We start from the raw sequence: 25,024 nt of genomic DNA on the forward strand, positions 1-25,024 counted from the left end.
ATAGGTTTATTGCTTGGTTTTGCTGTCATTATAAAGTCTTTCTGCTTTTATATTGTCTCTGCTAGAGAAATCTTGAACAAAAAAGGGTATATTTGGAAGCTGAGAGCCAACTCGAAGAATGGAAAGATTCCTCCTTCAACGCATGCCACGTGCCCATCAGTTGAAGCTGCATATAATTGAGTTGTGTCCACTACTTGACCATTTTTAAAAACAAAACAATATACTAACAAGGACACATACATTAAAATAAATTCTACTATCAAACAGACCAAATGAAAAAACGTGTAGTACAACTACAAGAACTAAAAAATTATTTAAATTTTAATAATACAATTTAAAGAGAATTGCACAAAGAGAGTACTCAATATTAGTGTGTTTTAAATTGATGCACATTTGTAGAATACCAGTATTTTATTAAAATTAAATGACAATGTATAACACTTTAAAGTTGCTTAATATTTTTAGATTGTTCGAAGACAGTCTGGATTAAGTTAAAGCCTAGAAATATTTAGCAACTTTTAAATCTAAAAATAAAGGTGTCGACTGTGTGAACAAAGGGGTTGGTTGACTTTGAACTGTACTAGATCTATGTAGATGCAGACACGTATTAGTTTGATCATAACTCTTTGGATCAGAAACAATCGAGTGGTCACATCATCACCATCACTTACCAAAAATTAATAGCCAAGTGGATAGGATAGAATAGATGAGAGAGAAGTACTAGTAAATGTTGGATCTAATACTTCTTTTAGAATAGTAGTTTTATTATGTCACTTGTTACATACCGTCGTTATTTCGTTTGGCTCTATTCTCATTAACTAATGTCAATGTCATTTTCGGCAACATAGCTGTTACTATCTCTACTCTTTTCATTTGCGAAGCGTGATCCTGTAGCATTCAACTCCCTAATAATATTGATTCACTAATAACTGCTTCTAAACATTCATCGCTCTTTCACACTTCATTTTTTCACGATGGAGCCTTTGCTCAGAGGCGAAAACAGTGGCCCCAGAAACCGTTCCAAAAGAATATTCCGCCGCACCGATGCTTTCACCTACGGCTCCAATTACGAAAAAGCCGCCGCACTCGTCGATCTGGTTCGTTCAATTCATTCCCCTTTCTTTTTTCAGAAGTTATTTCAGTTAACTCAGTGTTACTGTTAGTGTTGATTACTTATTATGCTTTAATAATTGAGCTGTTCTATAGTTTTGCAATTGAAAATTTAAAACGTGGTTTTGCATCATGCATTGTTGTTTTGTAATAAACTTTTGAATATAGAATCATAGGTAGATCTTGTTATCTATGGTTTCGGGCTTGGTACTGTACTTGACGAATGAGATCCAATCCAAGTCTAGATTCTTGTTACAAACTTATTATTATCAAAGGCATCTCAAGAATCACCAATTTATTAATCATATGTCTGGTTTTGCGGTGACAACTTGATTTTGAATGGATTGATTTTAGTTAAAAGTGAGTTCAACTTAAAAGTAGTTATGTTTTGATACATTTACTAGAAGTGTATTGAATAGGGAAATTTAGCGTAAAAATCATGTTTGGAGTTAATAGTTACGAGTCCTTGTTTCAAGTTAGAATCAATTTTAGAGGCAAAATCAATTTTATTCGACATTATTCAAACATGTCAAAATCAATTCTATATCTCAGAAATCAATTTTACCTTATAAAAAAGTGAAACCAAACATAAATTAAATCTACTGTGACAACCGTGCTAATTCTATTTTTGAATTTGAATCGTGTATTTGGTTTTAGTATTCTTCTCCTAAGTTTGGGAGTGTTGGTGTATATTTGAGTGAGCATTTGATAAGACTCACGAGTGATTGAGTAAACTTGAAGTTTGAGGTAAAATTAAGTATATATTTTTCAATAATACTAATCAAACAGAGGTTAACAAGAAACGTCACTTTTTACGTTCCGACTGTTTCTGGACCCCCTTTTGTGATACCTGATTAATCACGTGCAAAAATATGGTTAATTCAGTTGAGTAAATGGTTATTAATTCAAATCATGGCCAAAATTGTGGTTAATTCAACAATATGATTAACCATAATTTTCAACATTATCTAAATTAACCATCTAATCAACTAAATGAACCACATTTTAGCACGTGATTAATCAAGATTCGCAGGTGTACGAAAAGATAGGTGTCCATGAAACATTTTTTATATATATTTTTAAAAAACCAATGTTTCCCTGGTTAGTTGTGTTTTATGGTGAAATAGTTATTCACAGTATTTGACATATATGTACTCCTAATTTCTCCATACATAGGTATGTGTATGTATGTACTTTCTTTCGGGTCAGTAACTACTTGGCATTCTGGTTGTAAATGCATTATGCAGGCTGAAGATGGTGTTGGTATACCCGAGCAAATTCTGGACTCATCAAGCTTTCAAAGTTATGCAAGATATTATTTTATGTTTACTAAATGCAACCTCATCTGGTCTCTTAGTTATTTTGCTTTGATAGTCCTGAATTTCCTGGAGGTTTGTTGTAAGCTTCTGTTAAACTTTAAGTGGCTGTTAGTGTTGATTGTATTTGAGGCCTTTAGGCTAAACAAAATGAAAATAAAATAGAAAGAAGATATTTCATAGTGTACTTTATATGCTACAGAAACCTCTATGGTGTGAAAAGAATACCCTACATTCTTGCAAAGATAGGGAATATTTCTTTTTGGGGGAGTTGCCATATCTAACTGCCGCAGAGTGTCTTATTTATGAGGTAAGAGTTCTGTACTTCAGAGTTCAGACATTATTTATCTTTTTAATGCGTAAATTACTGATGAACCTTTTACTTGTCGTCATTTTGAAAATGGTGATTACCTTTGGTAATATGTTTCATTTCCATTTTTAAATTATGTTTGTTATTCACCTATGTTTTGAAAATTTAAGTGAAACAGCTTACAGCATTTGTCTGTCTCGTTATATTATTTACTGAATCTGAATGTGCCATTTTGGAAATTTTAGGTGTGTAAAATGATAAAGAAAATGTAGACTCCAAATTATCCTTCCCCTGCATGCATTGGATAAACTACATCACTTGGTTACTTTTATGCAGTTCTGATGAAGTGTCTTTTTTCCTTTGGAGCTTTGATTGTAGTTATCTAAATGGATTTTTTTATTAATGACTTGCACAAACTTTTGCACATTTTATCATATTTGGCTTGTGTCCTTTTTTCTCTTTGCTTTTAAGCATGATTTCTTATCTTCTCATCAGATATACATTCTGTCTTCCTTTTTTGCATAATGAGATTTTTTTTTTTTTTCAAAAACAATTGGCAGTGGTTTATTATACCATCCTAAATTGGACTTCTTATGGTTTATGAATTTTGCTTGATCTGTGGGATTGTTGAGGTGTCTTTGCATTTCATTTCTCAACTATATGTGTAGTATTTTGTCTTACCAGACCTTTTTGTGCAATACAGGGAATAGTCCTTATTTTGCTAATCATTCATACCCTCTGGCCATTATCATACGAAGGATCCCAAATATATTGGAAAAATGCTATTAATCTATTAAAGGTATGTTGCTTCAAGATCCTACTAATGAATGTAATTTAGTAACTGGCAACAAAGCTTTATTAGCTCGGCAAATCTACATGTCAACTTTTGAGGACCGGGAAACCCACCCCAGCCTATAACTAATGGAGGTGAGGTAGAGTTTTGAAAGACTTGTATTACCATGGACTAACAAGTAACAAACCACCATAGACTAGTAACGGAAACACGACACTTCGTGAATGGCTAATCTTTAAAAACTCAGTGGCAAACATGCTAGGTTACGAAATGCAACTAATCCTAATAGTCTTGATAAAGTATGTGCATAAATATCTTCGAATCTGCATGTCTACCATGTGAGAAGTAGTAACATTTTTTTAAACCGTCTAAGTTAAAAGACGAAGATGGAAATAAAAAAATGTCAATTGGCATCACATAGAAACTTTGAAAATTTAAATACAACAGGGGTCATACAAGAGAACCAAAATCTGATATGGCTTACTGATGGTCCTCTCCTCCTAAGTGTGGCTTGGCCTCTCCTCTAGGAGTGGCTCAATCAGTCTGATTTCCCTCCCTCTCATCTCAAGTCATAAGTTATATGAAATCATCACATCAGGGAGCTGCATCTCATTGATAGCCTTCTCTTATGAGTGCTTTGTTCTCTAGGGATGGCTCTGTCTCACAAATAGCTATATCACCCTGGAATCATATATCATCTCATTAGGGAAGCTCTATCTCATTAATAGCCATTTAACAAACATCTCTCCCTAAAATCATACAACTAGTTGCGTGTAGACAGTTAACAGCCATGGGATTCTGATCTGGATCCCTTAAAATACAAAGAATAGAATTCTGAATCTCAGTTTCAAATTCAAGATCTTTCAAATGCTTGCTTATTATCCAGTTGATTGAATAGAATGCTGAACTTTTTTTTTGGACTGTAATAAGTACCTTGGTGCTTTTCATATATGCTTCAGGCTACTAATAAACTAATTTATTTGTATTTTCAGGCGTTCTGTCTGTTAGTAATCATTGCTGATATGCTGGTTTATGCTCTGTATATGTCTCCATTGGCTTTTGATTATCTACCTTTCAGAATTGCACCTTATGTCAGAGTTATTCTTTTCGTTCTGAATATAAGGTATTGATTAACCATCTCCATTTTTCATTTTACTTTGGAGTGAATATACTGGTGCAGATTATCCTTTTATACACGCACCTGAAGATTTTACAGTCATTGTTCTGCTTCAAATTTAGGAGTTTTAGTTATTTTTTGCACAGGAGGAATGGTGGATGATTGAAATTTCAATGGGATAGAGATAATGATGGGTAGGATACAACATATGTTTCATGTACTGTCTTGTATGTTGATAATGCACTTCCACCTCATTGGTATTGGCTGTCAGAAACTTTTGTTGATGATATTTAATGTCCCTTGGCCTATCAATCATCTTGGATATGTTAATACCTGACCCCTATCAATTAATTACCCAATTAGTTGTATTTTGGCAATGGTCAATATGTGGCAGTTAGAGATTTTGAATTGCATCTGAATATTTTCAAGGAATTGTACAAATATATACACATGAGAAACAGTGTAGAGATCCCTGAATTTTGCGATCAAATAAATTAACTTAGGCTATATGGTAACTATGAAACCTAATAATAGGATATTATCAATTAACTTAGGCTATCTCAAAGTATCAAATTGAGATTTAACGCTCTGTTGACACCCTATCAAGAGAAATCATTCCTATTCTTTCTAATAAAATACCAGGTTTTTACATGATATTGAAGACAATCATTGTAATTTTAGTTAAGGGCTTCCACGTGAGGTGGCAGGTTTATCTTCAGGTTCATTTGCTTCTTGATGGTAATGTTAATTAATTAACTTATGACTTTTTGTTTACTTACCATGGTTCGTAGTTCATAATTATTGCTTTGTGAAGTGCATGTATGTTCATTATTCAGTGAAAAGAAAAACCATGTTTAAATATTAGATACTTGGCCCAACTATCGTCAGATAGTTAGAAAGACTCAACTCAACAAGGTGACAACTGTGTCAATAGTTAGTAGTTGATTAGACGAGCTATATCATGGCTTCCATGGTGGGAATCCTGTACTTTTAACATTTCTTGGACACTATTAAAAACTTCTGTCATGAGCTGTTTCCATCTTTGCATGATTTAGAATCCATATAACTATATAACATTGTGTTGGGACTAAAACAGTACATGATAGTACATTGCAAGAATACAGAGAAAAATTTGAGATATTTCGGAATTAGAGAGAAGGGGAGAGAGTTCCACCATATCTTCCTTGGCCTCTGGTTCCGTAATTAATCAACATCATTTCTGCAAATAAATATTTCTATTTATCACATTTCTCGTCCAGTTTTATCAATAACCCATTTCTGAGATAGTCTAACACTGCATTTGAATTTGATGTTAGGGAGCTACGAGAAACCATCATCATCTTGGTTGGAATGCTTGATACATACTTAAATATCTTGGTTAGTTCACTTTCAGACTGTTGCTCATTCGCCTTGCTCTCTGCTGTTCCTGTTTCAACATGTTCAGTATTCACAATCTATTGGGTTTTTTTGAATGCTACATTTGTATTATTTCAATTTTCTATAATCAACACTCTCTTACTGGACATATTCACATAGATTATATCTAACTCTCATGAGTTGCAGGCTTTGGGGCTTCTGTTTCTTGTTTTTGCAAGTTGGGTGGCTTATGTGATTTTTGAAGATACAATACAGGGGAAAACAGTGTTCACTTCCTATAGTGCTACGTTATATCAGATGTTTCTTTTATTTGCCACAGCCAATAACCCAGATGTTTGGGTTCCTGCATACAAGTAAGAGTTTTAAATCTCAGTTTGAATCTGCCTGGCTAGATGATTTTTTCCTTTCAATTTGAGATATCTGCAGCCGTCAATGCTCATCATTTTCTGGCTTTTAAGGTCTTCGCGATGGCATTGCTTGTTTTTCATTCTGTTTGTGCTGGTGGGAGTCTACTTTGTTACAAACTTGATCCTTGCCGTTGTTTACGATAGTTTCAAGAGTGAGGTAAATTTTTTGGCATCATTACTTCTTATTATATTGACATGATGATACAGTTAAAATTTTAAAGAATTGGATTGGTATTTACTTGGAATTAAGCACAATAGTTTTGATTGTGTATTTATACTATATGACAGATACCAAAACAAATAATAATAGTGCTTAAATATTCTTTTGTTGTAGCTTGTAAAACGAGTTTCTGAGATGGATCGTATGAGAATAACTATGTTGGAGAAAGCTTTTAAACTCCTAGATACACATGTAAGTATGATTTTCCATGTTTTTAACATACTATTCACCTGTCAGACAACGCTTCTTTGCTGTTGACAAACAACTACGTTTCATTTTTTATGATTTTGAGATGTAATTAGTAATAGCTATAGCCTGTGTGAACGTAAAGGGAAGGTTGAAGTTGAACGTTGCCACATCTGATAACAGGGGCATGGGACGGGATTCATTAACAACTATAATGTGATGATTTCCAGACAAAACAGAGTCAGATAAAAAATATGATGTGTTGGGTGTCATATTTTCGGTATCACCTCAATCAATGATCCTCTAATACAGTACTAGAAACATTAAAGGATGAAAAAGTAGATTACTTGCCGGTCATGGTTAGCGAATGAATTTCAGAGTATTTAGTTACTAAGGCTATGTTTCGATTGGTGGAATGAGATGAAATGGATTGGAATAAGTTAAGGTCCCATTGTTTGGATTCTCATTAAAAGAGTGGAATAGAATGGAACTCAATGGTATGCATTTTGTCACATTCCACTGCTTATTCCCATTTTGCTTCCCCTCCAATTTGGGTGGAATGGGATGAAAACCTCAATTAATTTACTTGTCCAATTATTAAATTACAAATATATAACATCCTTGTCTTATATCTTAATATTTCTTCCTCCGTACACAATGTCTCAACTCTTTTTTATTCCACGTCGAGCCTTGCCTTCATCTGTTCTGTTTTCCATCGGCTTGCAGTATATGTTGTTTCTACATCTTCATGTGGTTTATCTCACTCTGGCTGGCGGTAGTTCGTGATTCTGAAAATTGTCAACTTGAGATAGCAACACACCATTAGTCATGGTTGGTGGTTTGTAGTTCTAAACAATGGTTATAGCTTTCATCACTATAATTTTTTTGTTCCTTTTTTTATCCCTATTACGAAAAAAAAGGAACAGAAAAATTATAGTTAATCCCGTTTCGTCCACTTATCAAACGATGGAACTAAACATAGTTTCGTTCTGTTGTAAAATATGCAAACAATAGAATGTAAATTGTGTTCTATTCCGCTCCGCTCTGTTTGGTCGCTTTTAAAATATCCAAACATGCGCTAACACAAGGTTGAACAACAATAAAATAAAGACTCTAAGATAAAGCAGAAATAACTCCCAGTAGGGTTCTATAGTTGCCAAAAAGAACATCAAACAAAGAAATCGGCCCTCTAAAGCTAATCCTGGACAGTGGAGGTCTACGCTTATCAACGCCGATCAAATCTGTTCAACGGCTTATTTTGGAAGTTGCTGGAGAAGTTCTGATGTGACCGGAAAATCCGTAGGAAAGTCGTGACGATCACTGGAAAAGTTCTACGGCGGCAGGAAAAGTCATCGGAAAGTTTCTTAATGGCCAAGACATTCTGACGGCGGTAGGTAGTGGAAGTCAGATTCAACGCAACAGCTCTGAAGGCTGTTAAGCAGTGATGGAACTATGCACTATGCAGTATTGAAGGTTGCTATCAAATAGATTAATTGTGCAGCAACTAAGGCTGCTCAAAGGAAGAAAAATAGTGCTGCAATGACGGCTGCGAAAGGTTGAAGCAAGAACCAGAGACTCAAGGAGTAATCATTTTAGTATTCATTCAGAATTCAAGCTCTATTATAGACTAATTATAATCAGAAAAGACATATGAAAGCTGGAATAGAAGCTGGAACTATGACACTAAAAATAGGACTATCTTAGCACTATACTATTTTTAATATAGCACTACAATCTGTCTAGGACTAAAGCTAGGTTATTTATTTATTAATTTATTTACTTTAAGTTAAAAATATATTAAGAAGAAAAAGAAAACAATTGGAGAGACATAAACCTAACCCAGGAAAGAAAAAAAAAATTGTGTCAAAAAAGTTTCTCAATAAAGAAGAGATAAATATCTTAGTTATGCCTACAATTCTAAATCTGGTTGAGCTTCTGTTTTATGCTTGCAGAATGTTGGATGTCTCAACAAAGATCAATGCATTGGGCTCTTCGAGGAAGTGAACAAGTACAGGTATTACTTCACTTCCCCATTATCAGTGCTTTCATATTTTTCATCTTATAAGTTTATTGCTCATACATAATGATTTTTTTGAAAGCAGAGATGTTTTTGGTATTTGTGAAATTCTATATATTTTTAGATAAAAATAATCAACCTGTTTAGCTTGAATCCTTTCGGATTTGTATGGCTCACACTTATTATAGGCTCCACTTTTTTCCTTCTTGTGATTTTTGAAAATACTTTCATGGAGGGTTTCCACAATGACAAAGTAAATAGTTTTAGTTGAACTATATATGTTGTTAGATTTTTTTTTTGAAAAGGCAAAGTATATATTGTTAGAATTAATACAGAAATTTCTTATCCGTGATTTACAAAATTTGTAAACAAGGTGTCAAGGCTTTTAAGGGTGTTGAGATATTGTTAATAATATTAATATCCGTCAAGATATTATCCTGATTGCATTTATGGAACTCATTCCTAGTTTCCTTTTTTTGTTGATTTTATTCCCTAATCTTACTTTGTCTTACCCTTGAGAAATTCTATATTTGATTGGGTTTTATTTTTGTTATATGGTATATGTTTCTCTTCTATATTTGATTGGGTTTTACATTTTTAATATGTGATATATGTATTCCTTTCCCATTCATGTCTCTCTTGAACCCCTGCTCAAGACTGGACAATTGAAACGTGGACTAATGTGGGAAAAATTCAACATCTTCCTTTAAGCAAATCTTACTTTGTTTGAACCTGGAGATGTTCTACATTTGATTGGGCTTTACATCATTGTTATGTGATACATTTTCTCTTTCCCATTCTTTGATCTCTCGAAACAAACATGTGCACACAACACTTATTATCAGTGTCACAAAATAATCTGGGAAGTCAGTGAACTTTTCTTTTAGCAGGAGTTTACTCTACCTAAATTATGTGTTGCATGTTGCATTTAGTTGTAGCCACAGTGTTGCTCATAAAATTTACATCGTAACTGAGTGAGTCACATGTTTGACTTATTGTGTATTTGTTATGGTATTGCTTATAGCTTGTCACTGTGACTTTCTTTTTGTAAAATGATATTGAATTTGCATTTTTGGTGAATTGGCACTACATATTTTGTGACACGATAATTATCTGTTGATCTTTCTGTTGGCTTCTAACTTCATATCTTCTCTACAATATTCCTACTACATTGTGAATGTTAAAGCATAAATTGTATATTCTTTAGGACTTTGCCAAAAATCTCCAAGGAAGAATTTGAGTTGATATTTGATGAGCTGGATGACACTCATGATGTAAAGGTAATATTTGTTCTTTACTGTTATTATTATCTTTTGTGCTCATACTGATACATCCACATAAATGTGTGTTATAATGTAACTCAATGTCTTTTTACTTTCAGATCAACAAGGATGAATTTGCTGATATTTGCAATGCCATTGCTTTAAAATTCCAGAAGGAGGATGCGGTAAGTTTAAGTACTCTGAATGTAAAATATATGGAAATTCATTTGTGTACTGCAAGTAGGAAGGTATAGATTTATAGCAACTTCACTAATATCTGATTTGGTTGCAGCTTTCTTACTTTGACTATTTAGAATTCTACCATTCACCCACCTCAAAGAGATTGAAAGTCTTCGTAAAGAGCCCTATGTTTGGATACATAGTGTCCTTTGTACTCATAGTGAATCTGGTTGCTGTAATCATTGAGACAACGGTATGACATGTTATTGAAGTGAAAATATGCATTTACATTTTTTGCGCTAATAAGCACTTTCTTGACTCATTTAAACTACAGACTGTAGTCTCATCTGATGTGACCATATTTAAATATACTTGCATTTGTCAATATTTTGTAGTCCAAAGGTGCTATTTATCATAATAATCAGTTAAGAGAATGATGTTTATTGAATGCTTTATCCACTGGTTTAAGTATAAGCACAGTTCAAATGGCTGATTGTTCTACAGGCGATTACTGATCCTACCTTCCACTTGAGTATCTCTTGTTATAATGATATCATCAACAAGCATAGGCAGAACAATTAGGTTATTTTCTTGTGAACGTATAAAGAAGAGCATATGTTCTCCTTGACTCTGTCTATTACCTTTGGATACTATCAGTTTTTTGAACCTCCCAAACCACGTAGAGAGTGACTACTTTAATTCGCATTAGGCTTTTCTTAACCTATACCCCATGTTTCCTCAACTTGTAGGGCAAATCCTAAGGGGGTTTCCATATACACCTTCTCTAGCAAAAATGCATTTTTGACATCAAATGGGTGTAGTTCCCACCCAAAGAGAGTAGCAAGTGAGAATGGAATGCACCTTGTGTTAATCGTTGCTATTGGGGAAAATCTCTCCTCATTATCAATGCCATACATCTGATTGTATCCTTTTGCAACTATTCTCCTTGTATCCATCAAGAGTACCATTGAATTTGTACTTGACCTCCTTCGTAGTCAAAACTCAAACCTAAGTTCCATTATTTCATTGACACTGAGAGTCTAACAAAGTTAATAGCTACAATTAAGTTTTATTGCCGCAAAACAAGATGCTTAGAGAAGAGAAAATTGAGATATGGGGTTCTTGTCACATGACATTTCCCATTCCTTAATGCCAATGGATTAATAAAAATATAAGGGAGGGTTAGAGAGAGAAGGACTATTGTTTCCAATACTACCTCCGGCTTGAACAAATTAAAAAAAATTGGACTAGTTCGGTTTTTTCTCTCCTCTGGTACACCAATCTTCGCTCACTAGCCTTGGTCTTTGTGGGTACTGAACTTCTGTTGCAAAAGGAACTGCAAGTTCTTGTGAACTAGGTCATATCCCCTATGCAAAAAAAAAAAATTAGATAACTTTGGCCATTTAGAATCTTAGATCCCCTCCTAGGAAAATATTTTCTCCTAGAAGTATTTCTTTAATTAATTGCTCTAAACTCTTCGAAATTTTTACCTTATGGTGCCCTGTTAACCTTACCTGAGGTGTTCTTGTATCCCTCCCAAAAATTCTGTACGACTATTATGGACTCTTGGAACTAAAGAATTATTTCATTTTCGCTCCACATTATATAATCAGTTGTTTGCTGGTTAGAATAACCTTAGAAAATCTTGTGTTAGTATGTTTATCAAAGAAATGAGACTCTTAATAGATATACAGAAGGTTATCTAAGTCTTGAGATTTTTAAACATGTTATTTATGTTCCATAGCAAAAATTTGACAAATTTATTTTTGTATTCAAGCCTCACCTTGTGAAACCTAGCATATGCATGCTTTCGGTGATTTTTTTTATATTTAAAGGCATATACATATCCACATGTTAATGATTTTGTATTAATCATAATTGCAGCTTGATATAGAAAACAACTCTGGTCAAAAGGTGTGGCAAGTGGTCGAGTTTGTTTTTGGTAAGGACATCCAAACAATGTATTTCCTTGTTTTCTCTTGATGCTTCCATTTGTGAATTCTTATTAGTTCTGTAAAAGTTGTTTCTGGGTTTGAAGAAGTTAATAATGATGGTACTTAAAAAGTTAAAACAAAAATTGATGAGATAGCTTGACCTGAACAGTTAAGATCTCAAGTATGTTTCTCTGTTTCACTATATTCATAGTAAAAAGTTGTATTTTTTTTTAAGTTAAATATGTTTTTGGTCTCTACATATTTTATTTTTTGCGTTTTGGTCTTTGAATATTGTTGTTCTAAAGTGATCCCTTTAAAATAATGTTTCATTTTGATCCTCATTATTCTGTTTTAGTCCCTGTGATACATTTTTTTTTCTTAGTAAAACGAATAGATACGTCAGATAGTTTTACACTTAGTGTTGAAGTTGTGGGATTTTAGAGAAAAGGAGAAGAGAAAATAATAAGGGTTTGAATATTATTGATAATAGCTTTATGCTAACTTGATTACATAAGACTCAATACTAATATCTATTTATAGAAAAACATAGACTCAATCCTAAATCAAGAACAAATCATAATAATAATTAGAGATATTCTAAGATATCTCTATGATTATAAATTGATCATAGAAAATAACTCAAGATACTCTAATATAATATAAAGGATATTATAAGATATTTTCTAATATTCTAACATTCTCCCTCAACCTAAAGCTTACTAAGCTTTAGTTTGCTACAAGAAAACAATGTTTTGCTCCACAAAATAATTAAAAAGATGGAGAGGGAACTCAGGGATGTATGTGAAGTTAGAGAGAATTGCTAAAAATATAGCCTAGCCAGATAGTCTGATTGATCATCAGCCTGAGAGAAATTCATGGCAAGCAATTGAACAAAGCAAACTCCATTATTCTAAAAAACTGCATTTGGAAGCTTCAAACCAATAATAATGGAGACTCAAAATATTTAAACTTGAATCTGCTTCAAGGAGAGAGAGACGTGCTTCAAGGAGAGAAAGGCAAGGCCAGTGCATCTAAGACAAATTGCCAAGATAAAGTAAGTCATGAAAATAAAAGACACCGTTAGAATAACCACCAACGGAAGAAGTCATCACTAATATAATTCATATGTGGAAAAAGGGACGCTACCAAAAAGATCGTCGGTGGGAATATAAGCCACTATTATAATCTATTAATAATAACTAAATTGCATGACAAACATCGAAGAAGAAGCAGCGCGACTCTAACGAAAGGAAGTCATGATCGATCAACGGAATAAGAAAATGCGTCCAAAACAGAAGAGATAACGGCTGTTTGAACAATGACACATATTTTCGTTGATCAAAATTGGAGAGTAAGGGCAAATCTGGAACCATCGAAGAGAGAATAATCGTGCACCAAGAAGAATCCCGTCAATTGAATTGCAAATCTTCCAAACCTGTCAGCTAAAAGCCCACTCATAAGGGCTGCCACGGCAAAGGCTGGAGAGTTTCCTCCACCAAAAATCTGATCCCACAGTCCACTTCCCAAGGACATGACAATCTATGGGACCAATATTCCCAGATTCAGGACACCTATTAATAATAACCATTGGCCAAGTCCCAAATCAAGGCATATGGAACACTATAAGTGATTGCCAGTGGAAACTCAGGAATGGTAAAGATTGCTATCATTGCGACCATAATGCCTGTTGGTGGTGGTAGACCTTTACCTACATAGGTTAATACTAACATTGCAAGTAAGCAAATAGTCATCAAGATATATGAGATTCCCCACACAAAACCAGCCCCCCGCTTCCTGCATAGCCTTTCCATAAGCAGTGATGTGGTCGGTGAGATGCAAACACGTGAATTACCACTTTGTGCGGTCGAAACAGCAGAACTCGAGTTCTGACAATACTCTACCCACTGAAAAAAAATCTTCATAAGTAGGCATAATCAATAAGCAATTACCTAAAATCAGTGGCGGAAGAGTTTTTTTTTTTTTTGTACGATGAACAACATTGATGATGAACAGTGCTGCAAATGATCTGCTGAAAAATAAACGAAAAGCTACAAAGAAGGGGTAAATCGGAATTGGGACACGGTTTATCGGTAAAAAAAATCTCACCGAATGATAGTGGGTCCTGGGGTAATCACGGTATAGGGTTGTCTCTCTTAATAAGAGAAAATGAGAGACATATGATGAAATCATGTTGGAATGTTGAAAAAGAGAAACTATGATTATATTCCTTAATTGTTGGGAACTCGGCAGCGGAATAGAGGCGGGGTCGTTCAAGGAAGATCGAAATAGACTCTAGATACCATGTTGAAGTTATGGGATTTTAGAGAAAAGGAGAAGAGAAAATAATAAAGGTTTGAATATTATTGATAATAGCTTTATGCTAACTTGATTACAAAATACTCAATACTAATATCTATTTATAGAAAACCATAGACTCAATCCTAAATCAGGAACAAATCATAATAATAATTAGAGATATTCTAAAATATCTCTATGATTATAAATTGATCATAGAAAATAACTCAAGATACTCTTATATAATATAAAAGATATTGTTGAAGTTGTGGGATTTTAGAGAAAAGGAGGAGAGAAAATAATAAGGGTTTGAATATTATTGATAATAGCTTTTATGCTAACTTGATTACAAAAGATTCAATACTAATCTCTATTTATAGAGAAACATAGACTCAATCCTAAATCAGGAACAAATCATAATAATAAAGAGAGATATTCTAAGATTCTCTATGATTATAAATTGATCATAGAAAATAAATCAAGATACTCTAATATAATATAAAAGATATTATAAGATATTTTCGAATATTTTAACACTCCCCCTCAAGCTAAAGCTTACTAAGTTTTAGCTTGCTACAAGAAAACAATGTTTTGCTCTGCAAAATAATAAAAAAAAAAAGATGGAAAGGCAACTCAGGGATGCAGGTGAAGTCGAAGAGAATTGCTATAAATACAGCCTAGCCAGATAGCCGGAATGATCATCAGCATGAGAGAAATTCGTGGCAAGCAGTTGAACAAAGTAAGGTTCGTCCTTCTAAAAAACTGCATTTGGAAGCTTCAAACCAATAATATCAGAGACTCAAAATATTTAAACTTGAATTTGTTTCAAGGAGAGAAAGGCAAGGTCAGTACATCTGGGACAAATATGGGGCCAGTGTATCTGGGACAAATTGCCAAGTTGTATGCATGTGGTTCGAAAGAAAAAAAACTTAAAACTGATCTGAAACCAGGAAGGAAAACTCAATCTAGACGACTGAAACATTATGCCGGAAAGCGGATAGACGCGTCTGAGCTCGAGACTGTTGGTGGCGGTGCGTGACATAAACACGGCGGATCTTGGAGGCACATGAGCGCGTGCGGAGCAACTTTTGACCTAAAAGAAAATCTGGGTTGTGTAGATTGGGAGATTCTGCACACAATAGAAGTGGTTGTGTCGGAAAACTTTTCCAGCAGCGACGGCATGCAGCAACAGCAAATGGCAGCAATAGGAGACAGGACAACAGCAACGACAGGCAGTAGCAGACGGCAGCGGCGACAGATCTACTCACATGAGAGATTTGCAGCGCGTGAGAGCGCGTGTGACGGTTTTTGGCGACGCGCTTTTGGGCATGACCTGATCTGGAGATGAGTGTTGTTCGCAGGAAAATTTGCCGGAAATAATGGCAGCAGCGACAGTAACAAATTGAATGGAAATCAAGTGAAATGTGTCGGAATGTTGGAAAAGAGAAACTATGATTATATTCCCTAACTGTTGGGAACTCGGCAGTGGAATAAAGACGAGATCGTTCAAGGAGGATCGAAATAGACTTTGTTACCATGTTGAAGTTGTGGGATTTTAGAGAAAAGGAGGAGAGAAAATAATAAGGGTTTGAATATTATTGATAATAGTTTTTATGTTAACTTGATTACAAAAGATTCAATACTAATCTCTATTTATAGAGAAACATAGACTCAATCCTAAATCAGGAACAAATCATAATAATAAAGAGAGATATTCTAAGATTCTCTACGATTATAAATTGATCATAGAAAATAAATCAAGATACTCTAATATAATATAAAAGATATTATAAGATATTTTCTAATATTTTAACAGATATTATAAGATATTTTCTAATATTTTAACAATTAGATAGAGACTAAAAAAACTTATAAACCAAACCATTAAAAAGGATTTAGATTTAAGTTGTGGTGATCGCTCATCCGCACCCCGTTTTTATTCACAGGGTGTTAAATACACTACAGGTAGCTAGCTTCCGGTAGAGCATTTCAGTCAATTTTACACTACCAGAAGTTGGCTTCCAGGAAAATAACACTATCGGAAGTCAACTTCCGGTAAAATGCCGAGAAAGGTGGTGGGGCCATTGAGCATTTGCCTTAAATTGTTTCTCATTAGACATGATTCACAATAGGACATCATGTCAGTTGATCCTTGTAGCCACCCTAACTTATGAAAAATACTTGGTATTACTTTCTTTTACATATGTATTACTAAGAATGTGTCCTGAGGGCCCCACAGTGTGGGGATTAAATTTTTGTCAGAAGTTTTCATTTTTATGGTAGCTCAAAATTTTACTAAACTACAAATATTCATAGTTTGATATTTTTTTAATATCTTTAAGTAAAAAGAGTGGGCTAATTATGTGATTCTCATTTCTCTTTTTGCTTCCTTACAAGCTCTCTAGGAGAATGTCTCCTGTGGGGATTTAATTTTTGTCAGAAGTTTTCATTTTTATGGTAGCTCAAATTTTTAATCTCCAGGTTGTTTTTGCTTCGTAGTAATTCTGCTTACGGCATGAGAATCTGTAACTCAATTGCATGTTCATTCCCATCTGTTCTTGCTGGTTTGTCAAAGAGACACCGCAATACTATACTGATGAATAATTTGGTTTTTATTCTGCTTTGGTACATTTTATTTCATTTAATCCGCAGAATCTTATAACTATACAATCTTACTGTCTCAAGTTGATCTTTCCTTGTTTTTTTACAGGGTGGATATATGTACTTGAAATGATTCTAAAGGTTTATTCATATGGATTCGAAAATTATTGGCGGGATGGTCAAAATCGCTTTGATTTTGTAATCACGGTGATAATTGGTAACTAAGTTCAGATGTGTGGTATTTAGATTCCTTAAACCATATATGGTCGAATGCATGCAGCTTTTGGCTTTTGTCATGAAATATTTTGTTTGTAGACCATTAGTTAGTTGGTTAGTTAGTTAGTTAGAGATGGGAATAAGAGGATGTAAATAATAGGAGGGAAATATGAGTGAGATCATTCGATCATGAGTGACGAGAGGAGTTTTAGAGTCTTTGGGCAGTGTTTGCAGCCCCTCAATGATCTGCAGAATTGGTGTATCTAACAGGGGAATTTAATTCATTTTTCTCTTTCATGTAATAAAATACCAGGTTCCTAACTTCCTATCATATTAGTGATATACTGATATTCATTAGTGTCTACACTCTACTGCTGAATGTTCATAATGCATTCATTCAGTTTTAGGCCCTGAATTTCTATTATGTGGGAAAACCCAGTTTCTGAGGTTATGTTATCTTGCTGATTGATAATTCTAAATTTTGCAGTTATTGGAGAAACTATAACTTTTGCTTTACCTGATGATCGTGTACCATTTATCTCAAATGGGGAATGGTATGAACTTTTACTTCGAATGTCCATGTCTTCCAAATTTCTGCTTGAAATGTATGCTTAATTTTCCACATTTTGGGATTTATTTCACTATACACTTCCTTAATCACATTAGTGGTAAATAATAAATATTGATCCAATCCATGATTAGTTTCCTACTTAACAATAATAAATATTGTTTTTGTTCTTGTGCTCTCTTGGGAGGACAAAAGGCTAGTTATCCCCAGATTTCATTTTCTTCAAAACATGATGCAATTTTCCTTGTCAAATCAGAATTTAAAATAAAATGATACTGGACTCAGTTCTTTTTCTACCATGCTTGGAAGATAGTATATTCATTTGAAGATGGAAATTGGTGCTAAGAATATTTGCAATTCTTGAGCATTGTTTTGAAGATGCAATCAGACATTGTTTTTCCTTGTGCCCTTTGCAGGATTCGTTACCTCCTTCTTGCAAGAATGTTGAGATTGATAAGACTTCTAATGCATGTCAAGCGATTCCGAGGTTTTGTGGCAACTTTCTTATCTCTTATACCGAGTTTGATGCCATACCTCGGGACCATATTTTGCGTCTTGTGTATTTATTGCTCAATTGGTGTCCAGGTGAGTGAAAAACTCGAGTCATGGTCATTTTCTGCATAGATTTACAAGTTAAATTAAGGATTCCTTTTATGTTTTCAATGGAAATGATTATATTCTCTTTTCTTGTTCTTCTTACTAACAATGAAATAACTTTACATTTGCCTTTGTATTTGTAGATTTTTGGTGGACTAGTTAATGCTGGAAACCCAGATTTGGAAGCAACAGACCTTGCTGTTAATGAGTATCCTTTGTTCATCCTTAAAACTATCAATTTTTAAACCTGTAGCCATCGGTTAGATTCTGTAATAACCACGTCTCTTGAACATTTTTTTATATATTGCTTCTAATTGAATAATTGCTAGGGTAGTTGTAGTTCTTGGGGTATTCTTCTTGACAGAAACTAGCTATTTACTTTTTAATTTCAATGATTATCCAAATGGAATGGTGACACTATTCAATTTGCTAGTCTCAGAGATCTGGGAAGAATTGATGGAGGTATATGAGCTGTCTCTAATCCTTGTCACTTCTATTGTCATCTTTTGTTTCATGATAATTCAATGACTGATGAATAGAACAAATGTTGCAGGCTTCCGCTACTATTTTGTGCTATCTGTTTCTATTCTTCCTTAACAATTGTCTAGCAGTTAGTTCCTGTTATTCTGATTCCAATAGTATTTTGTTGAAAATTAAACAAGATAAAAATTTGTCTCTAAGCTCAGCATTTGTGTAAAATACTTTGGACTCAGCTTGATTTATAAAAGGATTGGACAACACAAAAGTAACTGTTCAATATTTGATTTAAAAAATGATCATAGGACAGGACAAAACAAACGATGGATGACATTACAAAAACCCAAAATCTTATTACTCGACAAACTATCTAAAACACAACATGGATTTTTATTTCCTACTTTAGTAAGTATGTTCTCTTTCTTATCTCTCTTGCCCCACTATATATAAATCTAAAACATTATATTTAATATTAATATAAATACACTCACACATACGGCAGGGGCTAGTACCGTGCTATCAATAGCTCTATCTACCACCTCTGCAGGGCTATTCCGTTCGGGCCCGCCCCTTAAGGGATGTTCCCTCACTGACAACCACTTGGGGAGGTTTCCTCCGGGATTAGTTGCATCTTTATCTGTGTTATAAGTTGAGGCAATTGACAAAATGATGGATATGTTTATCTTTCATGTTAGCATGGATTCTGTTAGAATATTAGAAAATATCTTTTATATTATATTAAAGTATCATGAGTTATCAATTTATAATCATAGAGATATTTTAAAAAATCTCTCATTATTACTATGATAGTCTATGTTTCTCTATAAATAGATATTAGTATTGAGTCTTTTGTAATCAAGCCAACTTAAAACTATTATCAATAGTATTCGAACTTTTATTAATTTCTCACCCTCTTTTCTCTAAAATCTCACGACTTCAACATGGTATCAGAACTTATTTTGATCCTCTTTGAACTGTCTCGCCACTATTCCGCTTCTCACCACTATTCCGCTCTGAGTTCCCAAAGGTTTGGGAATGTAATCATAGTTTTCACTTTTTCAATGTGATCTCTTGGTAAGTTTTCATACTTTTCCATCTCTTTTCAGCGAACCTCCTAAACAACCGTTTTTTTGATTTCGTCGACCCATTTCCAGCACTCACATTTCAACATTTTCCGTCCAGATCCGCTGCTGCCACCATCGTCATCCTTGTTTCCGATAGCTTTTCCAGAGAACAATCTCTCCATCAGCTTCGTTCTATCTAGATTGGCCCACGCCCGAAAACGTGTCGCCAAAAGCCGTCGCACGCACTCTCACGGGCCGCTACTCTCTCTTGCGACTAGATCTCAAGCGCTGACGTCTCCACAGCGCATGACGGTGCATCGGTTAATGCTTGGTCGGTCTATCTCGGTCCTTGTGGTTTCAGATACGCCCTTTCTTTTCAATTTTGATCAACGAAAATATGCGTTCTTATTCAAACAACCATTATCTCTCCTGTTTTGGACGCATTCCCTCACTTTATTGATCGATCATGACTTCATTTCGTTAGAGTCGCGTTGCTTTTTCGATGTTTTTCATGCAATTTAGTTCTTACTAATAGATTATAACAGTGACTTTTGTTCCCATTGAGATCATTCCAATGGTGTTCCTTTTCCCATATATGAATCATATTAGTGATGATTTCTTCTTCCGTTGATGGTTATTCTGACGGTGTCTTTTATTTTCATGACTCACTTTAGCTTGACAATTTGTCCCAGATGCACTGGCCCCATCTTTGTCTAAGATGTATTGGTTTCGCTTCTCTTTCTCTCTGAAGCACACCTTTCTCTCCCTGAAGCGGATTCAAGTTTAAATATCTCCAATATTATTATTTTGAAACTTCTAAATGCAGTTTATAGAAGAACGGATTTTGCTTTGTTCAATTGCTTGCCATGAATTTCTCTCATGCTGATGATAATTTCGGCTATCTAACTAGGTTATATTTATAGCAATTCTCTCTGACTTCACCTGCATCCCTAAGTTGCCTTTCCATCTTTTTTATTATTTTGCGGAGCAAAACATTGTTTTCATATAACAAGCTATTTATATTATAGTGTTAGAATATTAGAAAATATATTTTATATTATATTATAGTATCTTGAGTTATTTTTTATGATCAATTTATAATCATAGAGATATCTTAGAATTCATTATTATTATGATTTGTTTCTGATTTAGGATTGAGTCTATGTTTCTCTATAAATAGAGATTAGGATTGAGTCTTTTGTATTGGTCTTTCTTAAGAGTGTTCATTCATTGGGCAGGTTCCGACTCTCTGCATCAGGCATATTGAAATTACATTTATGTCCTACATTGCTAAGGTTCTTTGGATGTGTCGTGCTTATATGTAGTTGGGTATCATTCTTTGAGGTAGCTTTTGGGAGTGAGATTCAAGCTCATTTTATGTAGTATCAGAGCTTGATTTTCCAGGAAATGTAGGAATTGGACCCATGTCCACTCTATGCGTGAGGCTGGATATTGAATTTGTGACCCTCATTTCTAAGGTTTTCAAGCTGTGCAATGCTTATATGTGCTTGGACACCTAAATTCTGAGCTAGCTTTTGGGAGTGAGATATAAGCCCATTGAACAGTGCATAACCTAAATATTAAGCCTTTAGTTTTGGCTAGGTTGGTAGTAAAGCACCGTTATCGAAATTAACAATAATACATCTAAAATATATATAAATTTCTTGCTCCATGTTAGTAATGCAAGATTATAGGATGCTTATTCATATCAGATAGTCAGTCCAATTTATTGTTTTATTATTTTGACTCTAACTCTTTTTATGTTATTGTCATACTATGACTTCAATATGTGCTTAACGTGTAGGTATTTTGGTTTTTCTATTTCAGAGCTACAAGGATTTAACTGGAACTTCTTGGACCTATGTGTACTTCATTAGCTTCTACTTAATTACTGTTTTGCTGCTTTTGAATTTGGTATGATTTAATTTTCTCTTATTTAATACCTAATAATTTCATAATGCAAAATATAAATTGCATCTTGGGAATGCGAACAATGGGAAGTTACTATGTTTCTCACACAGACATGCAGACATACTAATTCTTTCGGATTAAAGTAATTACAAGTTCTAAATGCATTTACTTATTATGAAGCAGTTCTGCAGTTGTCAGTTAGAAGTAACCATGTTTTACACTTTTATCAATCAAACGGAATGAGATAGTTTGGTTTTCTGTATCATGCTTAAATTGTCTTGTCTTAACACATTTTGCATAAGTTAGAGATGGTTGTGCCTTTCCTGTATTTCAGATTGTTGCTTTTGTCTTGGAGGCATTCTTTGCTGAAATGGAGGTGGAGTCATCAGAAACTTGTGATGGAAATGACAAGGTTAGCATTTAATCTGAACTCTTACCATTGAAGAGATATAAGTTGCTGTGTCTGTCAAGCAGCTGCGTTCAAGGAATGATCAAATGATGATGTTTAGTGCAGTTGAGAGTTAACATTTTAAACAGTTGCACCAAATTTGTTAAGTGACTCATATGAAATGCATCATGGTTGCAGTCGTCGAGTCAGTCTCTTGCAAATGCAAGGTTAGGCTAATAGACCCAAAATTGGTCAAATCCTTCCCTGGACCCTACTATGGCAACTGGTAAGAGGCTCATAGCATCAAATGCAGATAGCAGGGCACATAATGGAACTTGTAATTTTAACATTTTTTTAATCAGTGTTAACTACTCCTGTACAAGCAGAAATCATCCTTGTTAGTTATGAGTTATGACCGTAAAAATACCTTACACACTCTCTCAGACTACTCTGTTTACATGGTAAGTAACAAACCGAGTTCACTGCAATGCTCTCTGAATAGCTTTGGTTATCCACACTCCTCACTGTATGCAACAATCATTAACCCAATATTATCAATGGGTTTGTGTAAGATAAACTTAACAAACTTTCAGTGCTCCAATGATAATTTTGTGCAGAATCTTATCGAATGTAGAAGTAACTTTTCAATTTCTACGTGGACTGTTTATTGTTGTTCTTAATACTATTAGAACATAATACATTATTGATTGTTTGTTAATTGACAATTTATAGCTCTAAATCCCACTTTCTATTTTATGTCTCAATATAGGAAATTGAAGGAGATAGATATCGGGGGCGGCGATCTATTGGGTATGTATGACTGGCATTATTTTTTAGAATGCCCGCATTTACGTGTTCTTCTAGCAGCCGATAAACTCCTCTCTTTGTATTGGTCAAAGACCAACTCAACCGAAATGCTTTAGTTAGATCAAGAACATGAGTAATTTTATATATTTAACATGTAACCTCACATGAAAGCCCATTGGACTTGAACAGTAGACAACGCACCTGTTCATTATATCTTATGCTGAAATTTAGTTAATTGTGAGGAATGAGATGGTAAATGACTGATTATTGAACCTCTAACTACGAATCATGCTCTAATTCCATATCGAAGAACCATTCAACTTAAAGGCTTAGCTTTTAGTTGAAGGCAAATTAATGGTGGTTTGTTGTCAATATTGGTTTTCTGCAGAACAAAATCACGAAGCCAGAGGGTTGCTGTTCTTCTTCATCATATGCTGAGTGCTGAGCTGAGTCAAAATCAACCTTCCAATACATAAATCTGAGTATATCTTTTTCAAGGTAAAATTATCAAATTTCATAAAATGTTATTACATTTCAGTGGTTCCGTTGCCGCGAATATATTTCATGTGTGACTTTTAATAGATTATCCTCCAACAGAGTGTGATTATTAAGGCGATCTGTTTTTTCTCTTTTGGAGGATTCTCGTCCTTCAATACCCTTAGTCCTAAGACAGTAAGACTGCTAGAGCTTAATTGTTGTTTGTAGAGAAATACAAAGGTGAGATGGCAAGTTAATTATATAAAGGGTATATATAAGAGAGAGTAGAGACAGTTGGAATTGATACTGAACTCGGGAGAGACATTCTAGTTAGTTTTTATGCTTTTAACTTTGGGCTAATGAGATTATTCCTGACAGAAGCGTGTATTGCTCTTACATTCCTCTGAAATTCACTTATGATTTCATTGTACTATCCTTTCATAGCCTGGAACTGTTTCCTACCAGTGAGCTTTTTTGTGAGCGTAAATGTTATATGGAATCTGAAGTTGACCACGCTTTCTTCTTGCTTGGGGAAAAAGCAAACAAGAAATAAAATAGAAGAGGGAACAGATTTTGCTATACCCTGGGTTTCTGATTAATATTTAATGTCTAGTCCTGCAAATGAAACTTCTTTTATGCTTTTGGAAAAATTATTGGTAATATTGATAGCAATAGAATTTACTCTGCAGATACATGTCCCCATTGTTTCTTCATTTTATGCCAAGAATCCTTTGATTTTGTTGTGTTTCCTTGTATTAGTTCAGGCTGTATGCCAATGCCTATGGAGTGGCTTATATAAATGTGAGTCTGTACTTTTTATGGTTATAGGATGCACAAAAGAGCCACTTTATGCTGTAAAGTTTGTAAAGATCTTTCATGTGCTGTACCTCCCGTGTTGTTATGCTATTTGATTGACTCATTATGTAACGAGGGAAAGCAATTCCAATAACTCCAGTAATCTGTGGGTCAGGTCAAACGTGATTTTTGCGTTCTTATTTGTGGAAAAAGCACGCAATCAAACGCATTGATGAGCTTGTGTTGAATGAGAATAAATCACAAGTAGCAGGATGTTATTTTTTTCCCACGAGGCTAGTAGGTGTTTTCTGATTGGTGTGCTGTAATGGCAATTGGCAACCTTTTATTTATTTTATTCTTTGTAATCCTTCCTGAATTTGATATTCTGTATTTGATATTCTGTATTTGAAATACCAATACAATTTGGTGGGGGTGCATACTGTTAGTAGTTCACTTTTCTTCCATTGTTATTCATGTGGTTGTTTGATTTAAGGGATTTGAACAAAAAAAGTATGGGATTTACGCCTAAAAAAAAAATTACTCCATCCGTCTATGAGCTTTGGTCCTTTTAAATTTAAAAACTAAGATCCAATTAATGA

At 34.2% G+C, this 25,024-nt stretch overlaps 1 protein-coding gene across 5 annotated transcripts; it reads left to right on the top strand.

Annotated features, from left to right (window-relative positions):
• The first annotated feature begins 715 nt into the window (after window positions 1–715).
• LOC101493022 (two pore calcium channel protein 1) lies at window positions 716–24,862 on the top strand. Of its 5 annotated transcripts, none has more exons than XM_073366142.1 (25): window positions 716–1,097; window positions 2,358–2,501; window positions 2,629–2,736; window positions 3,440–3,535; window positions 4,522–4,652; window positions 5,963–6,023; window positions 6,210–6,376; window positions 6,482–6,587; window positions 6,765–6,842; window positions 8,789–8,850; window positions 10,061–10,133; window positions 10,235–10,300; window positions 10,408–10,548; window positions 12,180–12,237; window positions 17,235–17,342; window positions 17,829–17,895; window positions 18,326–18,494; window positions 18,650–18,714; window positions 18,878–18,968; window positions 19,060–19,116; window positions 21,875–21,961; window positions 22,293–22,370; window positions 23,116–23,156; window positions 23,542–23,651; window positions 24,601–24,862. In XM_073366142.1, exons 1-24 carry the CDS (start codon window positions 975–977, stop codon window positions 23,627–23,629), a joined length of 2,265 nt encoding a protein of 754 aa, XP_073222243.1. In that variant the 5' UTR covers window positions 716–974; the 3' UTR covers window positions 23,630–23,651; window positions 24,601–24,862. The 5 variants fall into 5 exon arrangements, with proteins under 5 accessions (XP_073222243.1, XP_073222245.1, XP_073222247.1 ...); XM_073366144.1 differs by lacking the exon at window positions 24,601–24,862 and adding an exon at window positions 24,320–24,433; XM_073366146.1 differs by lacking the exon at window positions 24,601–24,862 and adding an exon at window positions 24,075–24,306.
• Window positions 24,863–25,024: the final 162 nt, after the last annotated feature.

Source organism: Cicer arietinum, chromosome 1, assembly GCF_000331145.2.
Source record: "Cicer arietinum cultivar CDC Frontier isolate Library 1 chromosome 1, Cicar.CDCFrontier_v2.0, whole genome shotgun sequence".
Classification (NCBI taxonomy): Eukaryota; Viridiplantae; Streptophyta; class Magnoliopsida; order Fabales; family Fabaceae; genus Cicer; species Cicer arietinum.